The 24719-nt window shown below is 36.9% G+C and overlaps 1 protein-coding gene and 2 long non-coding RNA genes across 5 annotated transcripts; 2 read left to right on the top strand and 1 right to left on the bottom strand.

Moving 5' to 3' along the window:
* Positions 1 to 2143: 2143 nt before the first annotated feature.
* LOC130590338 (uncharacterized) lies at positions 2144 to 2546 on the bottom strand. Its single transcript, XR_008967966.1, has 2 exons — positions 2339 to 2546; positions 2144 to 2289 (listed from the first exon to the last, which is right to left on the bottom strand). It is a non-coding gene; the product is annotated as an uncharacterized LOC130590338 (long non-coding RNA).
* On the top strand, positions 2252 to 18959 carry LOC104887263 (DNA (cytosine-5)-methyltransferase DRM2). Of its 3 annotated transcripts, none has more exons than XM_057392520.1 (11): positions 2252 to 2394; positions 2541 to 2590; positions 2956 to 2998; positions 3109 to 3246; positions 5106 to 5197; positions 5293 to 5339; positions 13214 to 13432; positions 13685 to 13784; positions 14535 to 14635; positions 17434 to 18129; positions 18230 to 18959. In XM_057392520.1, the coding sequence occupies exons 4-11, from the start codon at positions 3218 to 3220 to the stop codon at positions 18662 to 18664; spliced, it is 1719 nt and encodes a 572-aa protein (XP_057248503.1). In that variant the 5' UTR covers positions 2252 to 2394; positions 2541 to 2590; positions 2956 to 2998; positions 3109 to 3217; the 3' UTR covers positions 18665 to 18959. The 3 variants fall into 3 exon arrangements, with proteins under 3 accessions (XP_057248503.1, XP_010670174.1, XP_010670176.1); XM_010671872.4 differs by having other exon boundaries at positions 5101 to 5197; XM_010671874.4 differs by lacking the exon at positions 2541 to 2590 and having other exon boundaries at positions 2253 to 2394; positions 5101 to 5197.
* On the top strand, positions 5347 to 10082 carry LOC125494750 (uncharacterized). The gene is made up of 2 exons (XR_007271014.1): positions 5347 to 8275; positions 8360 to 10082. It is a non-coding gene; the product is annotated as an uncharacterized LOC125494750 (long non-coding RNA).
* Positions 18960 to 24719: the final 5760 nt, after the last annotated feature.

The raw sequence follows: 24719 nt of genomic DNA, 5'->3' as shown, positions 1-24719 counted from the left end.
TGTTTATACTTTTATGAGAAACACTCGATCACAAAAGCTAAACAATGAAGATGAGTATTGAACCACCACTCATTAATCAATTCACAATGCCGAGTGAATTCGTTAGCAAAATCAAAACTCTAATCTACCTTTTATTGAAAATAACTCATCCCTTATATAGGGTACAGCTTATACTAATCCAACTAGGATTAGTTAGGTTTATCTCCTAGTAATTTAACTTATCCTACTTTAATTATTATTACTCCTACTCCTAAAGATAACATGAACAGCATGTTTATCTTTTTAAACATAAAATTATCTATACTCTAGCTAGACAACAATGTCCTTGCGCCAACCCTAATCCATGAATTATGAAATCATTTATGCCACGCATTTCCTGACGACTTAGTATCAGTTCCTTTTCTTCCATGCCTGTATCAACCTCCTGATCAATTATCAACATTCTTCAAATCATGCATGTTTCGTCTATGACTTTAGGAACAATAAAGGGAATATTATGTGACATTTGTGAGTGGGTTTATTCCTTTGAATCCATTTTTATGTTTTGACCATCTTAATTTGCAATGGTCTTAGGCAATTAATCATAGTCACTTAATATCACATAGAGTAAGACAAACCAATTCAGACATGGGGGATTGGAATAAGAACAATTACTTAAGTTTTATTAAACCTAACTCAAGCCTTGTTTTCATATCTATCTCTTTGTAGTAGCTTGGTTAGTATATCAACAATCTGATTTTTAGTTTGACAAAATTCAAGTTTAATCAGACCTTTTCCAACATTTTCTTTTAGAAAGTGATGTTAGATATGTATATGCTTAACTCTTGAATGATACACTGAATTCTTTGAAATACTAATGACACTTGTATTATCACAATAAATAGGAACATAATTAAAGTTTATTCCGTAGTCACCGAGTTGTTGTTCTATCAAAAGCATTTGAGAGTAACATGCAACAGTAGCTACATATTCTGCTTCATCAATGGATAAAGCAATCGAGTTTTTTTTCTTGGTACTCCAAGAAAGTATACTATGACTAAGAAATTAAATTGAACCATACATGAGGTGCTTTTCCTATTTACAAGATCCCAGCATAGTCAGCATCGACATATCCTCTTAACTCAAATGTGTCACTTCTTGGATATACAAGTCCAAGATCATCTGCTCCTTTGAGATATTTAAGAATTCTTTTTACTGCTATAAAATGAGACTCCTTGAAATCTAGCACACAAACCAACACTAAAAGCTATGTCTGGACGACTAACAGTTAACTAATAAAGAGAACCAACATATATGATGAACTATGCATTTCTTTTGATACTCTAACAATAAGAGAGGCAAATGAGTTTGGGCGAAGAAAAAATAACTAAAAGAATAATGGCTCTTAATCCTTCTCACTAGCAATATGAGAAGCAAATGAATTTCAGAGCAGAAGGAGTTGTATAACTCGACAAGAACTCACAACAAAAAAGCAATGACAAGTCTTTGCTAGCGTTGATGAACTTGGACGACCTTCTCCGAATTGTTTTCTCTACAGTAATAGAAAAAAAGAAAGAACCAAGAGGAGAGAGGAGTTAAGAGTAGAGAGAACTAACTACATAGAAAATTGACAAAAATAAAAACTTTTGAAATCATTAAAGAAATTTTGAAATCTAAATTCATATATGATTCATATCTCCATTTTAATTCAAACAAAATTTTTGAAGTTACCAGACATAAATCCCATAAGTCACAACAACCATGAAAACTTATATACATATGCAGTTAATTTCACATTAATTTCATAAATAAACAAGTATAATTCTTGAGCCAATAACTCGTCAATTGATCAATATTTACAATTATTATAAAACCAATTATAGTTAGATCATCAATATTAGTTTTCTTTATAACATTGTAATATAAAATTACATTACATTTTAAAACAAATCTAACAAGAATCGTCAATAACAACTCCACAAGCCCACAACCCTACCTACCCAACCTACCATCACTTTTTCTGTTTTTTTTTTTTTTTTTTTTTAACATGGACCTACCAATACCATCACTTACTTTAATTTCTTGCCATAAAAATGGAAATAATCATACTATTATTTTGTAAAATTACAAAAAAGTCCCAACACCCACGTATTATTTTTGCCCCCTTTGTGAATTTCAGAGTCTTTTTATCAGCTGAGAATCAACGTCTTTCTCTAGATTCTCTGAGTTCATATAGGAATCAAATAGGGAGTGTGCTCAAACACAGGAATTTTTTTGATCTGCAACTTTCTCTCTCCTAATAAATTTCACCTCACAAACAAAATAAACATGTCGATTTCACTCTCCTAATAAATTTCACCTCACAAACAAAATAAACATGTCGATTTCACATGCAGATCCATCAATTTCATTCAGGTAATTTCTTCCATTTTTTTTTTTTGGTTTTTCTCACTAGATATTGGGGATTCTTTGATTACTTTTTGAACAACCTAAGTTTTTGAAGTTTGTAATTATGGTAATTTTCTAGTCCAAATTTGGTGTGTTCATTGAAAAATTTGCAGATTGTGACATGCAATAAATTTCAGGGAGAAATTTCTCATAAACATTGCAGGTTGGTAAATTTGAAACGTCTCAAACCGCTGCTATTTTTCTGACATTGTTGTTTGCTTATAATTGCTGTAGTTGATTTGAGGCAATTTTTTGTTTCTATGTTTTCTGTTGTTTTTGTTAATTACTGGAAAAATTGGGAGTTCGTTTCAAAATGAATTAGTGTTGAATTTAGGGTTTAGTGGAGGTTGAATTTTAACAGGAATTTATTACCAAACAATGCTTCTGCTTAATTCTGCTTTATTTATAAGCAAAATGTATATCCGATATTAATTATGCTTGTGGGTCAAAATATGGACATCTTTATATGCTTCCTTTTTATGGTGTTGGTATATTTAAGTATATATAATTTTTTATTATAATCTGCAGTTGACAGTTTTGAAGTGCGCAGAACTGCATTGTACAAAAGATGGTATTATATGATTCCCCCTTTTTCAATTTACTGCTGTCCGAGTTAGATTTATTTTTATAATTTGCGTAATTATAGAAAGGTACTGTAAACGAACCTCTGTAAATGTGTAGACTGGGAACCTCTCTGACAATGGAAGTGATAATTTTAGCTGGAGTAGTGATGATGAGCTAGAGAAAGAGAAAGAAGTTTTTGATTCTGGCTCGTCTTTGACTACCCTCCATGCAGGAGCCTTTACTGGTACGGCTGAGGTGAGTAATATTATATGTCGTGTATAATTTTGCTAACTAGACTGGGTAAGTACGAGTTAAAGAACTTTTTAAATGTATGCAACTCGAAGTTCTCACATAGCGGACTTAGTAACTGTATTATATAGAGGAATGTCTGTTTGTATCCAAAGCGCTTTTTGTTGGGAAAGAGTATTGACAGCATTTGGAATAAAAATCTGCTTTTCTATGTCTTCTTTCGTTTTAGTTCATAAAATCTGGCAATTTTTGATTCTGAAATCATTGAAAGCCTCTCAGTTTTTGAGCACAAAAATTGCCTGTGTTTTTTTTATGTGTGTACTATTGTAATCTGTAATCCCTTTACAGGACAGATATCTGTATAAATAAATCATAATGAGATGCTGTAACAAACAAAATTTCCTTTTGATTGACCGACTTCCTTTGTGTAACTTAAGCAAGTGCAACACTTTGATTTTGCATGAAAACATTGACTACCTTTGAAACTCAGCATTCTGTATTAGTTGACTTATATTTGGCTATATGAGCCCCAAGTGTTATGCTATAATATTCTTTCAATATGGTTTCGTTTCAAAAGAGCAACGTACAACATGTTCTACCAACAATGTGCATGCAGGAGTATTTGTAGTGGCGTGGCAATTTATCTCTTTATCATCTTCTAGATCTTTATTTGATAAATTTTCTATGTACAAGTGCCTTTCATACTGTAATTTTTAGATGTCTAGTTTGTGCTTATATTGCCAGTCACTAGGGTTGAGGGCAATGTTTAGCTGCAGCGAGTATGTTTATGCCACCATGATTGTGGTGCCTCTATGATTACCAGTTTGTAGAATTGTTTGGTAGTCCAGAATCCAAATTGAGAAAGTGAGTGATTCTATTTGGTTTATAGTGCTGATGATGAAAGGATTAGTTTTGTTAATCTTTGGGTCTTGAGAAACAGGTTTTAGACAATGTATCTAAAAGCTGCTCTGCTAGAGAATGCAGTGAAGCTTGCTGTAGACTCCAATATTTGGTGTGCTTCTATTGATGGTATGGGATAAGAGGGTAGATAGGATGCCAAGATGAAATGAATTTTTGAAGTATTATCATATAACCCATGGAAAATCATTTTGAGGATATGTAATTGATTCTATTCTCTAGTCATTCAATTATTTGGTATGCTTCTATTGATGGTATGGGATAAGAGGGTAGGTAGGATGCCAAGATGAAATGAGTTTTTGAAGTATTATCATCTAACCCATGGAAAATCATTTTGAGGATATGTAATTGATTCTATTCTCTAGTTAATCAATTACTTGGTGTGCTTCTATTGATGGTACGGGATAAGAGGGTAGATAGGATGCCAAGATGAAATAAAATTTTGAAGTATTATCATGTAACCCATGGAAAATCATTTTGAGGATATGTAATTGATTCTATTCTCTAGTCAATCAATTAAGCTTTTCGAAGGTTAAAGTATTTTGCTACTAGCACTTTGCGTAGTATGTTTGTGTTGGAAATTTGATAGATAGATCTGCAGGGGACAATGTTCCTTTTCTGATTTTCTCTTATTATGGTTAAAATTTTATGTACATGCTTTATGCCGTCTTGTAATGTTCTTATCACAAAACAATGTGTGATGGTCTACTAATTTGTAAAGAACAGTTAATACAAAGTACAACATGATTTCTTTGTTGATTTCAGTCCCAAATGTGTGAGAGAATGGGAGGTTTCCTGGTTACATAAGCATAATCTGTCTATTTGTTCCCACAAAACATAGGCATTTCTTCAATAATCTTTAAATTCTAGTTTGCTAAGATATCTGTTGTCTGCTAAGCTTAAAATCCATGTCTCTCTTATTTTTTTTATGTTATTTTAAAGGGAAGTTCCTCTTCCGGGCCTTCCTCGACATTGTTTCGCCATTTTGTTGGAGCAGGTTTCTCTGAAAATTTGGTCGCCAAAGCAATCGAGGAAAATGGTGAAATTTCCCCTTAATTTGATGTATTAAATCATGCTTCCATGATGTTCAACTTCCTAATCATCTTTTATCATTGATTTATTTTATCTGAGCAGGAGAAGGGAATATGGACTCCATTCTAAATGCTCTTCTTACTTATTCGGTTAGTAAATGACCACCCTCATCTCTATCTTTTTTGTTTTGTTTACAATTATAACAGATTATGAGACTTGATATGACATTTCTGTTCCAATTATGCTACTTTTTTTTTATATCGTGGCTAAAGTTTGGTCCGTTAGTCCTATTTCAAATTATGGCCTCTTGCATTTGTGATTTGATATCATGATCATAGTTCGAAAATGCGGTTTCTGTCATGATCGCGGTAACGGTCACGGTGATGGGGAACAAGGATGATGCAGTTGTTGTACGGCCAAATATCGCTCAGACCATGAGATATCCCTCGAACCCACCTAAAACGCGTTTTTTTTACACCTTTATGATGCCGGTAGTGTCGGTGGGTAGATAAAGGTGAAATGATACGATGCGGCCTTGTTTTGACACCATGATCATGATATGAAGTATTTGAAAGTGTATAATATTCCTTCATTCTCTTAAAGAGTCTAGAAAGATATATGGATATCCCATATTGTAGTTATGGTCTATTGTTTTTGTCTAGAAAGGTGATTTAACATCATAATATACTCTAAAGTGCATAATATTTGTTATCTCCAAAAGAGGTCAGAAACGATATGTGGTTTGGATATTTTCTTTAAAGTAGTTAGTTCATAGAGGTTAATATCCTCAAACGACCTCCGGCATTAGCAGCAGCAATAGGGAGGCCAAGGTGGCTGGGCTCTAGTGGTAAATCTTGTCACCTCAGACTGCTCTGACCCTTGAGAAAGAAACATTGTTGTACATTGGAGAAGTATTTTCGATGAGAAGCTAAAAAAAGATGCTTGATATTGAGGATCGTGTAGAGAAGACCGAAGCCTGATAAATAACTTTTACAAGATTATCTAAGATATGTGCTTCGTTTCTTTAGATATTAATGTGCATGTATGCTGTTCTTGGACTTTGGCAGACGTCAGTAGTTGGGAATGAGACTGCATTTTTGTTTAAAAATTGCATTTCAACAAAATACCTTAAATACCTTATTTCTACCGCAAAGAGAGGTTGTATACTTGTATCTTATAAACTCCAGAAGATTGAGCAGATGCCAATATATGGTTACTCAAGGACAGGATGAAGCATGAAAGTTGTCCAAGTATAAGATACTATGGGAAGCGAATTCATGTCTTTGAATTTGCATGTGTGTGGATGTAGATAGTTGGTCTCTGGCTCTGGTATAATTGGAAAAGATATCGTTGTGTAAATTGTCTGTGAAATGGTAAGTACCCTTTGTATTTTGTCTACAATTTTCATAATTTAAGTGCCTTATAGATCTGTCTTCTTCTGCTCCAATACTTTCAAGGTGATCAAGTATTCGATAAGAATTTAATATTACTCATCCAAAAATAGAATTAAGTTGGAGAAAACAAGAGGAAATGAGATAGATTAGAACAGAATAAGGAAATTTTAGTTAGAAAGTCAAATGAGATTCAATAGTAATAGAACTGATTGCAAAAGCTAACTAGGAAAAAAATCTAAAAGAAAGAGTAGTTATATTAATATGTAGTAGTATTGATACATCAAAGTCATTGAGGAAAAACAGTGCGAAAAATGGGCCATGCTGCCTGTGCACAAGAAAGTGACGGCATGTAGAAGTAACAAGGGACATAAGAAGATTTCATAGAACTAGAACGAGTAGGAAAAGGTGAAAAATTAGAAAAACAGATGCTAGATGTTTTCTGTCACTTGATGCCACTATCAAGGATTATGTCTTCAGTGAGGCGATGACCTGCTTGCAGTGTTTTGTTAGGTCTTCCTCGTACTCGGAACACTTAACCACAAGCATATACTCCTGACGGACAATGTCTCCATTTAAAAATCTATATGCAATTTATCTATTGCAAATTTTGGAAAAATATTTTTATATATGGAGTGGTATCTATACCTTACACTCTAATTGGAGAATAAGAAAACAGTCTAATATTACTTATAACTAGTTTCCTAATTGCAATCAACAGGCACTCAATTTTTTTTTAACAATCACGTTTTCACTGACATTGAACTTCCATTTATTCTGCATCATTCTCTTCCTCTTATATAGAAGCTAACCATGACGTAAGGAGATCGAGTTGGGTACCGAACGTAAATGGGTACAGGGATGGGAACAGAAAATGGAAAATTTTTAATTCTAAAGGCGGGTTGGGAAACATTCTGATAAAGATAAAATAGATTATCAGAAAAAAACTACGGTCAGAATTTTCAAATAAACAAGAAGTCAAGAACATCAGGCCACCAAGTTGATAGGAAAAATAACCTTGATACCATATATAGAACGAACAGCATGCCGAAAGATGAAAGAACAAAAGGTAGAAGTCCAAAGAGAAGTATAACATGATACAAAGATAAAAGTACAAATCAGCAGCCATGTAATTGAATTTTGAAGGGAGAGATCAGTGTTCACAGAGTATTAGAGAATAAGGTGAACTAGATAGGTAGAAGAAGCCGAGGAATAGTTGCCCTAGGTGTAAGTCAATCACTGATCATGTTTTTCCTTCTTTTTATTATTCTCCTTTTTGAAATAAAAATATGGGTCAATAGGTGCGGATACCGCGTGAGATTCAACGACTGTCCCCAAGAAGTTCCTTGCCGTCCTCCTCTTGTGACATCCCCGAGATTTTGGAGACGTTTTTATGGATGTCTCCATGCCATCTTCGTATGATCTCCGTCCAGGGGACGCGTCTAGTAGGTGTCCTCGCGCTTCATAAACCATGACTTTCCAAAGTAATAAGAATGAGTCAGTGCATCTCTGAAGCAGTGGAAATGAGGGTGAATACTGAATAGTTCACAACATGTAAGGTGCAAATCGGATTCATTTAACCGTGTAGACGAACTTTGCGGAAAAAGATCCATTGAAGGTTCACGGTTGAGACTTGAGCATTGAAATCTTGATAAAATAAGCTTCGTTTTCAGAACCTTCTTCTGATGGACAAGGTTGCAGCAGTTCATCCATTTTCTTTGTCTTATTTTGAAAATTATGTGAATCATCTTACATATTTGGCTCTTCTCCTGTTGTAGAGCTGGAGTAGCAGAGATAATAATAGCAGCAGCAGTGGACATTGGCCTGAATTGTTGCTGCAAGGGATTTGTGTCGTGTCAACTTCTTTTCTCCCTACTTGGTCTGCACTGTAGAACTTCAGCCATTAGCCTTGGTTTTGTCACTTAGGTGTTGTTTGGTTGAACTTGAGAAGTTATACTTCCCTTGTTTTTGCAATTGCTATGTAGTTTCACTTCCTGGGTTTTAAGTAATATTATTGCTTGAGCGTAAGAAGTTGGAATTTCCGTAGGAAGTTTTACTTACCTAGGGGGAGGGTGGGTAGGTAAGCAACTTCCCCTGTATTGTGGGGAGTAGAACTTCCTAGGAAGTTCCACTTCATATGCTCATGTCAATCATACAACCTCTCTAGTTCTAGCTTCCTAGGAAATTAGACTACCCTTGATTTACGATGTCAACAAAACAACGCCTTTATTCCTCTTCTCACTTCGTTCAACTAAACTTCCTTTTACCTTCTTCCTAATGCTGGTGAAAATGTTAGTGTATGATTGAATCTATGAAATTCTTCCACTAGATTATAGAGGTTTCACCTTCTGAGTCAAAAGGTGAGCGAGTAATATATTTGGGAAGGTTTACATAATAGGCACACCTCAATCTCTCATAAAAGACTAATAGGAAACTGATAAATCCTAAGTAGTGCATATTATGTAAGCTGATGATACCACTTCTAGGCAATAAACCCAAGCGATTTTTCAATTCGATGAACTGAAAAAATTGTAAGTGTAGGATGTCAATATGCAGCATTCCTAAGAGATTATCGACTTGATTAAGGAGTGAAACAGAAATACACAAGCTGGAAACGAAATACATTCTGCATAACTGGGAGATGAATAGTATGTAACTGTTATAACAGACTCCGGGACTGGAAACTGCAAATGGGGTGCTTGATTCTGATTGAAACTTTTGGCGTCTAAATTGGCGGTCATGTTGATCTGAATTGCCAAAATTGCTTGACAGGTTTCACTTTTTTATGTCTGTAAATGTTGACACCTTTCATTCGAGTTAAAGATGAAATCTGCCGGCCAATCTGCAAGGTCAAAGATGACCTACAAAATTGTGATTAGGGCTTAAAGAGTATGGTTGGTGGTGGTAACTGGTAAGACCGTGAGGCTAATGTATTTTGGAATAGTACATATTACTCTATGAAATTTGATAATGACTTCATAGTTATCATGGAGTGATTACCAGTCACAAATAAATAAAATAATCCTGATCTATCGACCTATTTGGATAGAATCCCCCTCTTGATACAAAATTGATGGAGAATAGTTTCAGTCAAATCTTATATTAATTCTTTGGAAAGTGGTGAGGAAGGTGGTCGTGTTTCTTCTTGAATGGGTAGTCAAGATCTTGATTAGCTTGGTGGCGTTTCTCTTATTTGGCAACGAGGATGAAGAAATTCCAACGGTTTTCTTGAGAAATTGTATGTGTCTTGTATCACCAAAAAAATGATCTTGACACTTGTGTTTTTCAGCTTTATTCTTAAAGAAAGGTTGTCAAGTATGATGAACTCTGAGCACCTCAAGCAATTCGGGAAAGAACAGCTATGACTCAGCACTAATCAGATAAGAAATAGAAGGTTTCACCGTTTCCCTTCAAAAAAAAAAAAAGATAAGAAATAGAAGAATTAAAGAGAGATATAGGGAATAGAGAAGAGGAAGGATTTTGTATTAAGAAGAAAACTAATGAAATACAAAAATGGTGAACAATCCCAGAGGATCCCTACTCTGCCAAGCCAAGTATTCCTTTCAATAATCAGATGCCGCCACATGCTATTGCGTCCCCCCTTTGATTGGCATTCTCTGACCCTTGTAATTAACTATGACGTATTAACAAAATCACAACCCTTCTAACTGTCTGGCAGCCTTTTCCTTGATTCTCCCTGTTGTGCGTTGCTTATGTCAACAGCTTAGGTGCGTTGAGCTGCCTGTGCACTTGAGCTGAGGCATTACACAAGAAATCAGAATAGATAGTGGATTTGGTTATGGTTTCGTTAATTAGGTTTCAATGCTCTATCTCCTTTTTCATTGTTATGTTGAGGACAATCGTCTTATTGACTTTCTTTGCTTCCTCAAATTAAATAAGAATGTATACAATAAAAATTGGTTCTTATAAGTTAGACCAAGAAATCTTATCCCCTCATCAAGGTTTTTAAGTTCCCTTTTTATGAGGTGATTGTATAGTTAGAGTCAAGTATTACAGTCATAGGATCTGAAGGATACTTGACTTTCTAATACAATGCAGAAAGATTTAGAGTTGCATTTCGTAAAAACAAATGTATAGCAGTTGCTTCTTTTAAGGGATTGAGTGTTTTGTCCTTTGCACCTTTATTGTACATGGGTGACACCTCCTTGGTGTCTTTCTCTCATATATCTCATTACAACATATTAAGAAAACCTAATCATGTACTCATAGAAATATGCACAATAATAAGAAAAGATAAACTACACAAAATCTTGTGAATTTTGTAAAACAAAGAAATTAGTTACTATGATCTTGAACTTCCAATATATTACCCTATTGCAGTGTTGTGTATTGTGATGTCTTTTCTCAAAACTGTCTATAATAATTTCCATTGTAAATGTTGCCTTGTGCATTTTGTTGTTTGTTAAGCGTAGTCCCAGCTTACCTCAAATCTCCTTATTCTTGAAATTGTCCTTATTACAGCATATTTAAATAGAATTACTCTCATTCAAGCCACTAGTTTGTAGTGTCTTAACTTAGTATCACTTTAGTGGTCAATGATCGAAAATCAGCTACTGCTATAAGAGAAAAAAAAGTATTCAGTTCTTTTGAAATTCTTGTGTACAACTTGATTAGGAGCAATTTTTTGCTTCCTTCTTCCATTAAAAGGCTTGAGAATTTGCCTGGCAACCAGTAGCTGATATTCTTTTGTGGCTTTTCTTTTGTCATGACAATTTTAAGTTAGGATTATGTGTGAGTGCTTTTCTGAGATTTCTCCCTATTTTGAATTTCTCTCATACCATCTTATCCAGAAAGCTTGAAGTTTACAATGTTATCATGTGTATTGTTTACGGCATAGTTTGTACCATCTTATTCGTTCCATTCGCAATTGGATTGCAAGCTCTTGCCATCTTGGAGGATTTTATTTGGCCATCTAACATGAAAAGTTTTTATGACTTGTGCTAAAGATTTGTTATCCACGACCAAGAATCCACTTAAGAGTCCTGGAGAACTTTGATGAGATATTATTATCTTCTGATCTCCATCTTCAGGGGTGTGTGTGTCATGGACAATTGAGTACACAGTATCATATCTATAATTACTGCTTACAATCTAGTTGCCTCTTTGGACTTAGGTTTCTATGCTTTGCAGCTGTTTCCTAGATTAAATTCTATGAATCTCAGGCTTGGGCAGAAAGGCAGAGCAAGTACAACTATTAGTAGCATAGCAAAATGCTAGTACATCTGAGAATTCTTAATTCACTGGTTGTAAATAGCCCCGGACAAAAGATTATCATGGACCTACAGCGAGGAATGAGGTATTGACGGAGATTTGAATATAGAGCAGAACATAACGGTCAAAGCGAGCCCCTTCATTTCATTATTTCTATCTGAGCTCAGGACAGTGTGTTAAAAGACATGTATTTGTATTTCTATCTTTAAAATTGTGTAGACTATATCATTATATAGAATCATTGCTTACAACAGGCTACCTCATACCTCTCTTGACTCTGGTAACTCGTTTTCTCTATCAAGCAAGTTGTTCCCTACATTGAAAAACCTATTATATTTGAGGTCAGGACAATGTTGAATGACGTAAGGTGCTCTTAAAGCTCTTGGAGCTTAGGCATGAGGATGGACGTGGAGGCACACACCTAGACCAAGAGAGGCACACGTCCTGATTAAACCATGCAGTCATTTTTATATATCCTACTTCATAAATTGCATATTACATAGGAAAAATTGTCAAGAATAAGTCAACCTTTGCGTTGACCGCTTTTGACAAGTCAACCTTCATTTATTCCAGTAGCAAGTAAGCTTGTACATGAATTAGCTTTTAACGAGTTTTTTTACTTATGACCTGAACAACCCCTACAATTTTGTTCAGTTTTAAGATTCTCACGGAACTTTTATAAAATTCAAGCAGTGCAAATATGTTCTGAGAACAATTTAATGAGTTCTAGAATACACACCTTTAAACTGAACAAAATTGTAGGGGTTGTTCAGGTCATAAGTAAAAAAACTTGTTAAAAGCTAATTCATGTACAAGCTTTACTTGCTACTGGAATAAATGAAGGTTGACTTATTAAAAGCGGTCAACGCAAAAGTTGACTTATTCTTGACAATTTTTCCTATTACATAAATGGGCTATAAAAAATCTACCTTTTCATAGTATTGCATGTAAATGCTATAACATGTAAAAAGATAGGGCCAAGATTTATTGTATACCTTGTTAAACAAAACTGAAGTAGGACAAGAGCTAAGGATGCACCTGCCATGACTAAAGCCCCTTGATACAGTTCACACAGCAGGCAGTTATGTTATTTTGAATGCTGACATTGTAATGCTGCCTGCATTGCACTCATGATATATGAAGGATGGTCACACAATAGGCAGTTATGTTATTTTAAATGCTGACATTGTAATGCTGCCTGCATTGCACTCATAATATATGAAGGATGGTCACACAGCTTATTTCCTTGTGTTCCTGGAATAATCATTTATGACTTCATCCAATGAAATGGTCGGCAGATTTGCAAGATTGTGTCATGTATTGAATTTTTCTATTGTATGTTTCTTCAACTTTAGTCATTCTTTTTCTATATTTGGCATTGACTTGTTATTGATTATTAGGCCTTGGAAAGCTCTCCTTCAGATGGACCAGATATTGAAAAGCCTTCAGCAAGAGAGCAAAATGGAGATTTTGCTGAGAGAATAAATGACGTGTTTGGTCATGTTAAGAATGCTGACTCTGATCAGAAGACTGATGCTGATTCGGATTTCTGGTCCTCAGATTATGAAGAAAATATCCCTGAGGATTTGTCTGATTCAGATACTTGTCTTGGAATGGAGGTGACTCACATATTCACTCATGTACCATGTTGTCTTTGTATACTTCTGTAGCAATATATAATTTGCATTTTTCCCAAATTCCTCTTTTGTCAATCATCAATAGTGTTGAGTGTTGCTATATTATAATGATGATTGTTTACTTTGTTCTCGGGGGCATAAAAATAATTTCAAGGTGTATAATATTGAATTATGAAGTTACTATTTTATTTGAGATTGAGGATCTTGTAACTACATATTTATTGTCGATTGCAGGAAACATCTGGCCCTTTGTCAGAAAAGGAGCAGAAACTATTGTTTTTGACCGACATGGGTTATCCCGTGGAAGAAGTCTCAATAGCAATAGAAAGATGTGGTATGTGCAACAATCTCGGTAGAACCTTTTATGTACTCTATAGTATTCTCTATTTACATCTCTTGATTGTGTAAATATGTGTTTTGATGACTTTAAAGATCCTTAACCCTAAACAGATAAAGTCAAGCTTTTTTATGTGGATAACTGATTTCTAACTACATATAAAAATAAATTCCTCACCATATGGCAAAGCATGAACAAATTACAAACTAACAAGCAAGCAAGAACAAGAATACCATGTATGTAATATAAACCCTAAGATGACACTTAGAGATGGTGGAGATTGAAAAGTCTTGCAAAGATGTTCATTGTTTATATTGTGAACTGGAATGAAAACTCGTCTTCATTTTTCCTGAAACTTTTTCTTTGCTTCATCAAGAAATAGAGTCTATGAAAGGTTTAGGAATGTTATGTGACAAAGATATTAGCCTAATTGTTAAAAGTAAAAAATTGGTTGGACACTCAATCAAGAAAAAAGAAAGGAGTCTAGAAATATATGTACTAATAACAAGTAAAAGAAAATGTTGTTCTATTTTAAGGTAAAATATTGAGAAGTCAACAGAGTTATAACACTATTAGGTTTCAGGTCCCTAACCCTAAACAAAAAAGGTTGAGGATCTTAACCCTAAACTTTTTCAAAGTTGAGGTCCTTATAGTTACCTTAACTTGTGTTGTGATGCACCATGGCTTCTTTTTTCCCCCCTCTTCACATGTGATTCTAATAGTTGTTTCAACCTTTTTTGCATGTAGGTCCAGACTCCTCACTTGAAGAACTAGCTGACTTCTTATGTGCTGCTCAAATGGCGAGGGCATCTGATAGTACATATGTTGATCCACCAAAACAACCAAAGGTAGTGTTTTGACACAAGTTGTTAATAAACTTTGATGATGATCTTCATTAATTATAAACTGAAGTTCAGAAATTTGAAAAAATAGATAGCAAGTATTTGAGTGACTTGACACAAGTTGTTATGAACTGAAATATGGGCAGATAAATTTAAGGGAAGAAGATGATGAAATTTATATATAAATTGAAATACAAAAAATTAAACGATATCAAGTATTCGAGTGACATGAACACTCCCAAGCTAACAACTAGAAGAAACTCTTAATATTTTCTTCATGCCTTTATCTCTCTATTCTGTTATATTTGAGAGCTAACTCGCCTCCTTTCTCTCCAAGCTAAACCAATTGTGTTGTACTTCTAATGTTACCCCTCACCTATACCCAATGTATAACACTACCGGCCACTTAAACTTCTGTCTTATCCTCAAGGTGGATTGGAAGTAGCACCGAATTTCCGGCCTTGACAGGGTTGTTCCATGTACTCTTTGAAACTCTTTTCCCACAGCCGCTCAAGCTCCTCCTGGGTGATTGTTGGTTTGAGTGTAGTGGACTCAAGACGTGTGTGGAAAATCTAGAAACTGGTCGTGGAAGGGTATTGAAGTTAGAGGTGACAGACTGGTTCTTGTATAATCAAGTGGGATGACCATAGTGATTTCTGTGATGCATTTAAAGATCTTGGGTAAGACTGACTGGGGAGCTGGGAGATTGAGTCGAGTGTTTGACAAGGGGTTTGGGTCAAAGAGTTGTGTTAGTAAAGTTACGCACTGGCTATTCATCATTTATCTTGAGTGGGCTGAACGGATAAGGGGTATTTTGTGTGATGAGGTTCTTGTGGAATTGGGGATAGATCTTTTTCCATGCCTCATTTCAGTAAAATGGTGTGGCGGGCCATGGGAATTGAGAAAGGGTCGAATCGGGCATTAAAAGTATTGGTGGAGGATTGGGGCTAAGATTTGGCATAGGAAACTGGCGTCCTAAGTTTGTTGGTGGTGATTAGGCTGCCATTTTGTGGACTAAATAAATTAGGAATGTCATGTTCTAGTAAATGGATGGGTTTAATAATCATTGACTTTGGCTGATGTCTAAGTCGGGTGTTGGGGTAATCAGGGTTTAAATTTTGGGCTGAGGAAGTAGTGGGCGCAGGGTGAGAAACACCAGTAAGAGGTCTTGCCAGTTTTGAAGGATAGACAATGGGGTTCTAATCAGAAGGCCTACACTTGTGCCCTTCTAGGAAGTTCCCCATACATTCCCTGCTCTCCTTCAGTATCACCTTTGGCACCCTATTCTGATTCTATCCTTTTTGGCAACCTACTTTTTCAGCATTAATTCCTCCAACAGTACCGCGACAAGCACCACCAATGAACCCACTGATGAAATGACCAGGACCACCTCCAGATCCACAACCCATAGATCCTCCTTCAACTTCTCTTCCTCCTCTCCTTCTGGCGTGGTCAACAATTCCAATTGTTTCACCAATTCCTACACCTAGTCCACCACCGAATTTCTCAAAGTCACGAGTCTGAGCCCCCGTCACTGTCCAGGCTACCTTCCCAACAATGAGCTCAGGTCCACCACCTGAGCCACCACAAAAATCAGTCCTCCTACTGGCTATGGGTCTGCTGGAGCTGCCAATAGAAAATGCTTCCTTGACCTCGACTCACTCCACCATCTGTACCACTGCCGATAAAACCTTGTTGTCCATCACTGGTGTAACACCTGCAAGAACACCGCTACCACCAAATTTATTACTATCAAAATCACCATGCTTAAAATCAGCTCCTCCATTCAGCCACAAAAAGTCATCGGACCCTTTGCTAGATCCAAAAAGTTGGATCTGTCACTGCCAAAATCACATGGACCTCTTGTTTTTACACCACTTATTCTACATCAGCAGCATGACCAGCAATTTCGATAACCTAGGTTTGGTGAATTTCTCCTCTACCACCATTGATGGTGGCTTTGATTTCTTGGGAGAGCTCTTAGCTTGAAAATGAGTTTGATTCTCCGTGAACTTGGTCAACTTCTGGTTCATACGAGCAATCTCATCAAACAAGCGCTGTTGTCGAGAATGAGAGGAGCTCGAAAGCTTCTTTTGCGGCTGGGTTGCGGCTGGGCTCAAACACGAATTTAATGGGGAGCTCGTGGATTTGCAATTCTGCTCGGATCTCAACCTATGCTGCTTGATGGAGTTTCGGATCTCAGCGAGCTTCGGCTCCACTGAATTGAAGCGGAGCGAGATGTTAATAAATGCCAATAATTCACCCAGCAAAGGATTCTCTGAAACCAAGTTATGAACTGAGGCATGTTAATAGACGGCTAGGCGCCAATATTTCACCCATAAAAGCGTTCTCCGAAACCAAGTTATGAACTGAAATCTGGGCAGATAGATTCAAGTGAAGATGATGATAATTATCATTGGTAAACTGATATGCAGAAAATTAAAAGATGGATATCAAGTATTCGAGTGACTTGGCACAAGTTGCTGATGAACTAATATCTGACCGAATGAATTTAAGGGAAGAAGATGATGACTTTCATTAATAAAGTAAAACACAGAAAATTAAAAGGTAGAAGTAGATAAAGAGTATTCGAGATTTCGAGTAAATTGACACAACCCCAAGCTAACAACTAGAGCAAACTCTCAATAATTCTGTTCTCTTAATTCGTAGAGCTAACTTGATTTCTCTCCAAGCTAAACTAATGATGTTGTACTTTCAATAATACCCCTTCCCTCTATCAATGTCTCAATGCATAACAGTGTTTTTTAGGAAAATTAATAATGCTTATAAATTGTTTTAAGCAGCTTTTTAAGAAGAGGAAGCTGCTTGAGTACGAGTTAAAGAGAAAGAAGCAAAAGGGGCTTTTTGAAGATGAAGAGCAGATTCGCCTTCCCAAACCCATGATAGGGTTTGGAGTTCCTACCGAGCCAAGTCTTCCTTTTCATAGAAGATTACCAGAGACCGCCTTAGCTCCTCCGTACTTCTATTATGAAAATGTGGCACTTGCTCCTAAAGGAGTTTGGGACACAATCTCCCGTTTTTTGTATGATGTTGAACCTGAATTTGTTGATTCGAAGTACTTTTGTGCTGCTGCAAGGAAGAGAGGATATATTCATAACCTTCCAATAGAAAACCGATTCCCACTTCTTCCTCTTCCCCCTCGCTCCATCCATGAGGCATTGCCCTTGACTAGGAAATGGTGGCCACATTGGGATATAAGAACAAAGCTTAACTGTCTGCAAACTGCAATTGGTAGTGCAAAGCTGACAGAGAGGATCCGCAAGGCTCTTGAAGATTATGATGGTGACCCGCCTGTCCATGTTCAGAAGTACGTGCTTGATGAATGTAGGAAATGGAATCTTGTTTGGGTTGGGAGAAATAAGGTTGCCCCCCTTGAACCTGATGAAGTAGAAATGTTGTTAGGTTTTCCTAGAAACCACACAAGGGGAGGTGGAATAAGCAGAACAGATCGATTTAAGTCACTTGGCAACTCATTCCAGGTATGCTAAGATCGATATTCTTTTGTTTATGTTCCTAAATTCTCTAGTTGTAAAGTATGACCTTTTGTTATCTTCTTTTCAATTTAATTCCATACTTCAGGTTGATACAGTTGCCTACCACCTTTCCGTCTTGAAAGATTTGTTCCCAGAGGGTATCAAAGTGCTTTCTCTTTTTTCTGGAATAGGAGGTGCTGAAGTTGCTCTTCATCGTCTGGGCATACCTTTAAAAACTGTTGTTTCAGTGGAAATTGCTGAAGTAAATAGAAATATTCAGAGGAGTTGGTGGGAACAGACTAACCAAAAAGGTATTTTGGTAGATATTGCTGATGTGCAGCAGTTGACTAATGATAGGTTGGAGCAGCTAATAAGTTCTTTTGGGGGCTTTGATTTGGTTATTGGAGGAAGCCCTTGCAACAATCTAGCAGGTAGTAATAGGGTAAGTAGGGATGGGCTCGAGGGTAAGGAATCATCTCTTTTCTTCGATTATATCCGTATCTTAGACTCAGTAAAGGGTATCATGGGGAAGAAACAATGACCAATTGTAATCTACATTTTTCCAGATGTACTCTATAAGCCCCTGGCTATTTAAGCTCGAATAGAGTAATCTGATAAAATAGTTGTTTAACGTTCAGGGTCGTAGTTAAGTGTTAGTATCATCATTGCTTTGATAGAATTCTGAGGAATAATATTTACTAGAGTGGACTTTAACCAATTTATGCCCTTGGTTATCATGTCCACTGTATTCTTGTGTGGACAGAAGCAGATTCTATGTGTAACATTGAAATTATTTGAAATAATCTTATCACATCAGCAAACTTGTTGGATCTCAATCTTCTTTTTTTCTTTTTCCTTGTAGAGATCATGTGCAATCAAAAGATTTGGTGTAAAATGCTTCATTTGGGGGTGACAGATTGTGTTGTCTTCATAGATTGATGTTGGACTATTGGCAATTGATGATACAGATTCTTTTTCAATTCCACTAATCATTAACTTAAGCGCTGCACATTCACATTGTTCCTCATAAAGTGCAATAGATTGTGCATGGTATGATATTGTTGCCGTAAAATTTTGTGATTAAAATTCGATTTGAAACGGACAAAACCGAATGGACTATGATAAGGACTAATTCAATCAGAAGGCTTTACCTCCTTGAGACCTTAGGAAATGCTCAAACTTCGATGGATTCGTGGGCAAGAGTATCAACTAGTCCAAGGAGCCAAAATCCGCAACAGCGGCCTCTACTCAATTAATACTAGCACTTAGAACTGTCAAAAAATAACCTGATCTGATAACCCGACCTGAACCTGTAATAACTTGTAAATGACTTGCACCTGAAATTTTGGCAAAACAGGTCACCTGAAACCCGACTTGTACCCGACCTGATAAAAACTGATACATGCTCTTGACTCGATACTCTATGACCTGAACCTGAACCGGTACCCGTCCAAAAAAGACCGATAACTGAAATGACCAGACCTGACAATGATATGAACCCGATTCGACACCTGACCCGATTAGGACCTGAAACTGATTATAACTCGACGTAGCTTGTCATTAACCCGACCTGTTGCGACCCGTTACCTGATTTTACTAGACCTGTTGTGACCCGGTACATTATTTTACTTGACTTGGTTCTACATGTTACCCGATTTTACCCGACTTGTTAATTGTTGATAACTCGACTTGTCATTGATTTCACGAGATAGTAACATAAATCATAAACTAACACTACTATAAAAAGGCATATAACTAGATGAACTATTCAAGCATTGATTTTCAATGAAATCTTAAGTAATGATACAAATTTGAAGCAACGCCACACAAAATTTATGACCTGTTCCGTACTTGAAGCGACCCGAAAGTGACCTGAAACCAAATATGGTATAACCCGATAACTACCAACCTGAACCCGACTCGAACCTGACCCAAACCGCTATTGTCTTCACCTGATAAGTATCCGACCCATGCATGACCTGAACCTGAAAGCACCTGCTACAAACCTGCTATAAACCCAATCCGACACCACATAATCACGAAAGATGGCCTGTTCCGAAATTGACCGCGCCGAACCCGACCGAACCCGAAAGAAGAAATGAACCGAGACAGACCTGATCGAATTATGACTGTTCCTGACCTGCACCCGACCTGTTTGGTTGAATGACCTGACACGACCTGACCGAACATGACCTGAAACCTGAGATGACCCGCCTGAAACCCGATTCGAATAACTGAATTGAAGCTCTACTAGCACTATATGCACGCGATGCGTGCGACAGTATATTATCTTATATTTGGTAGATAATTCAACAACTCTCCTATTAAACGATGATCTAGGTTATGTTTTTTATTTATTTGAATATACATATATTTTATAGGCGTATTTTATGAGAAGTAATTCAATTTAATTTTATTGGGTAATCGAGGTTTTAAGCATACTATGGTGAATAGTGCTTCAATAAAAAAATAAATTATAAATTGATATTAGCAAATGATGTATGTTCATCTCTTTAATTATTTATGATCTTACTGATTGTGAGCCCCAAAAAATAAAAAATGAATATTTTCTATGTTTCTTAATTCTTCTATAGTTTGTTTATGCATGTTATTTGAAATTGTTATTGCAGGTAAGAGTTTAGATAGCAAAAATCTCTGCAAATTTTGTTTTTATAATTGTTTGAAAATTGATTTAGTCATAAGTTATAATCTAATTTGTGAGTTTTCTCTTTTTACACTATTTTATGTATGTCTTTTTGGTAATATAGAACTTTCCTTATTACCCATATTTGTAAATGAGGAAAAAATTAATAAAATTTTTTCTTTATTATTTTTTGTGAGATTAAGGGTATATAAGTCTTTTCAAGAGGGAATACCATGGTTCCTTTTTGGCTAATATAATAGAGATCTACCTCACAAAAAGTTAGATTAAAGGATAACTTGTCAGAACAGACTTTTTAGATCACTTTTTGTGGAAAATGGCTATTTATAATTTTTCTGGCAACTTAAGACCTTAAAATTTTACTTTCTTGTGAGATACAACCTTGCAATATTTTCAGGCCTTGACCCTTCGGTATCTGGTATTGACCTACTAGTTTTCGCATTTTATATACTTTTTTTTTTTTATCGATGCCCCACTGCGTTGGGTTTTCCTTTTCCAACCATTTCTTCTCGATTTTCTCTTTAAAAGAGTGTAAAAATTCAATGCACATGTAGTGCACATGAGAAATTAAAGTGGGTCAACAATAGGGTAAGGTTGTTTCCTGTAAATAAAATAAAATTTAAGGTGTTAAGTTGTCTGAAAATTATAAAAGTTGTTTCTAATAAAAAGTACTCCCACCATTCTTTAATAGACGTTCCACTTCTAATTTTGGCACTATTCACAAGTAAAGAGAATTTTTAAATTATTTTCAATAGATAAGGAAAAACACTTACAAGGGATCTTGTTTGATTCGTCTCACTATGTAGATTATGAAATCAAACTTTTATAATATTTACTAATATAAAATGTGCATTGGGAAGACACGTAAAGGAAAAACAAAAAGTCTACTGGAAGTCTGAGGGAGTAATATATAATGGATTACAACTTAATTAAACAAAAGGGTGTTATTATTTACTGCTAATATATTACTGAAACCACCTTTATTTTTATAAGTACTTCATTTTTTTTTAGTTTATTTCATCTGGAATAAAAAATTGGCATCAAAACATTCGTTTTTTTAGGGGGGTGTTTGGTTCATATGATTCTGGTATGAGGTATGGGTTTAGAATAAGCAAAACCCATAACTAGTGTTTATTTACAAAATTAATAGATTTAAAACCAATACCTCAAACCCATAAGGTATAAGATTTAGAAATCCAGGAGGGATCTGGGTATGGCTCATACCAATACCTCAAGGTATCAAATCAAAGAAAAAATTTCATTCCCAAATAAAACCAAATACATGGTATTAGGTATCAAGTTCCAAACCTATACCACCTTGGTTTCATTCCTGATTCCAAACCCATACCACTATATGAATCAAATGCCCTCTAGGTGTTATTATGGTGGAATAGTCCTTTTTTTGTTTTCCACCATAGCATCCTCCAAAAGGACTGGAAGATTACAACATTTCTTGCCTTTCGTATTGATTTCAATATAATATATATAGTACACCAATAAGGAAACCGTATAAACCTAGGGCCCTATACATAAGGAAAGATAACAACTATACATATCTGTACAATATCTCCTAACACCCCCCTCAAGTTGGGCAGGGGAAGGATCCAAGATGCCCAACTTGGACAGCAACAAATCAACCTGAGATTTCCCTAGAGCTTTGGTGAAAATATCGGCAAGCTGAGTCGAGGTGGAAACATAGGAGGGAAGAATCAGACCATCCCGGATAGCATCACGAACAAAATGACAATCGACCTCAATGTGTTTGGTGCGCTCATGAAACACCGGATTGTTCGCAATATGAAGAGCAGACTGGCTATCACAAAACAGAGGGACCGCTTTGGGAGGATGAATCCCCAAACTAAGTAACAATGCTTTTAACCACTTGAGCTCACAAGTGATAGAAGCCAGAGAGCGGTATTCGGCCTCAGCAGAAGAGCGAGAAACCGTGGGCTGTTTCTTGGTCTTCCAAGAGATAGGAGAAGCACCCAGAAACACAAGCCAGCCAGACAGAGAACGACGAGTGAGTGGGCAGGCAGCCCAATCTGAGTCACACCAGCCCTGTAGAGTGAGATCACAATCAGAGCGTAAAAGAATACCCTGACCCGGGGTACCTTTCAAATAGCGCACAACCCGCAGTGCAGCCTCCCAGTGCTCAACACGAGGCTCCTGCATAAACTGAGATAGAACATGAACAGAATAGGCGAGATCAGGGCGAGTCACTGCCAAATAAATCAAACGCCCACAAGTCGGCGATAAGCCGCAGCATCCGTGAGCAAGGAACCAGATGCAAGAGCCAGACGGTGATTTTGCTCAATGGGAGAACCACAAGGCTTAGACCCTAACAAACCAGCCTCAGAAATGATGTCCAGAGTGTATTTGTGCTGACATAGAAAAATGCCGGTAGAGCTGCGGGCAACCTCAATACCCAGAAAATACTTCAACGTCCCCAAATCCTTCATTTTGAAACAGTCACTCAAATAAGCTTTGAAAGAAGAGAGAGCAGCGGAATCATTACCAGAAATGATCAGATCATCAACATACACCAAAACATTAAGTTGAACAGACTCCCGAGAGTAAGTAAAGAGAGAGTAATCAGAGTAAGACTGCATGAAACCATAAGCTTTCAGAGCGGTAACCAATTTGGCGAACCAACAACGGGGAGCCTGCTTCAATCCATAGAGAGACTTACGAAGACGACAAACAAGATTGGGGTTAGAGCACTCAAAACCAGGAGGAAGCTTCATGTAAACTTCCTTATCCAGATCACCATGCAAAAAAAGCATTGTGGACATCCATCTGATGAAGCTGCCAGTTTTTAGCTGCAACAATAGCAAGAAAAGTACGAACAGTAGTCATTTTAGCAACAGGAGCAAAAGTCTCCGTATAATCAATACCTGCCTCCTGATGATTACCAAAGACAACCAAACGGGACTTGAGACGCTCAACAACACCAGTAGACAGATATTTGGTGCGATAGACCCACTGACTCCCTAATGCGCGCTTACCAGGCGGCAATTCCTCTAAAGTCCAAGTACCATTATCCTCCAAAGCTTGTATTTCAGCTTGCATAGATTTCTTCCACTCAGCACTCCGCATAGCTTCCCTAAAGGACCTGGGCTCAGTAGTAGATACAATAGCTGCAACAAACTTCAAATAATTTGCAGAAAAATTTGAACAACTTATATAGTGAGCTATAGGATAGGGAGTACCTGAGGAAGCAGAAGGAGAGGCAACAGAGGAGGACGGACTTTCATTAAAACAGCGTTGGTGACAAAATCTTTGAGGAGAACCGAATGGATTTTATCCCGCAAACCACGACCGAGAAGAGGAGAAGAGGAGGAAGGAGGTGGGTCAACATGAGGGGCCTCGGGTGAGGGAGAGCAGGCCGGAGAGGAAGCCAGGCCCGAAACGGGAGAGCTGGAAAGAGGAGAGGACACGGGTGAGATGGTATCACGCGTGGGCTGCGTGGATGGGCCGGGAGAGAGAGCTGGGCCAGAAACCGGAGAAGGAGGAGAGGCATTTGTGGTGGGAGGGAAATTTGAGGCGAGAGAAGGAGAGGGAGACGGGCTGGCAGTTTTTGTGGCGAGAGAGGGAGAGGATTCGGGAGACGGGGCCGGGCTAGCTGGAGGCGTGGATGAGGGGTGGAAGTGGGAATCATAGTCATCATCGAAATCCGGATGAATGGGGGGTTGAGAAGGGAAGAGAGTGGTAGGGTCAATGTTAACATCAGCAGGGGATAAAAAAGGGAACACATCCTCAAAAAATTTCACATCTCTAGAGACAAAGAATTCCTGGGAATCAAGATCATACAAACGCCAACCTTTCTTACCAAATGGATATCCAACAAAAACACACTTCCGACTAGCAAACTTATCGCCCTTAGTTTTGTGATTGTGAGCAAAGCATAGGCAACCAAAAGTGCGTATAGCATCAT

The sequence above is a fragment of the Beta vulgaris genome, chromosome 2 (assembly GCF_026745355.1).
Source record: "Beta vulgaris subsp. vulgaris cultivar EL10 chromosome 2, EL10.2, whole genome shotgun sequence".
NCBI lineage: Eukaryota > Viridiplantae > Streptophyta > Magnoliopsida > Caryophyllales > Amaranthaceae > Beta > Beta vulgaris.
This window is presented reverse-complemented; position numbering and strand designations above follow the sequence as displayed.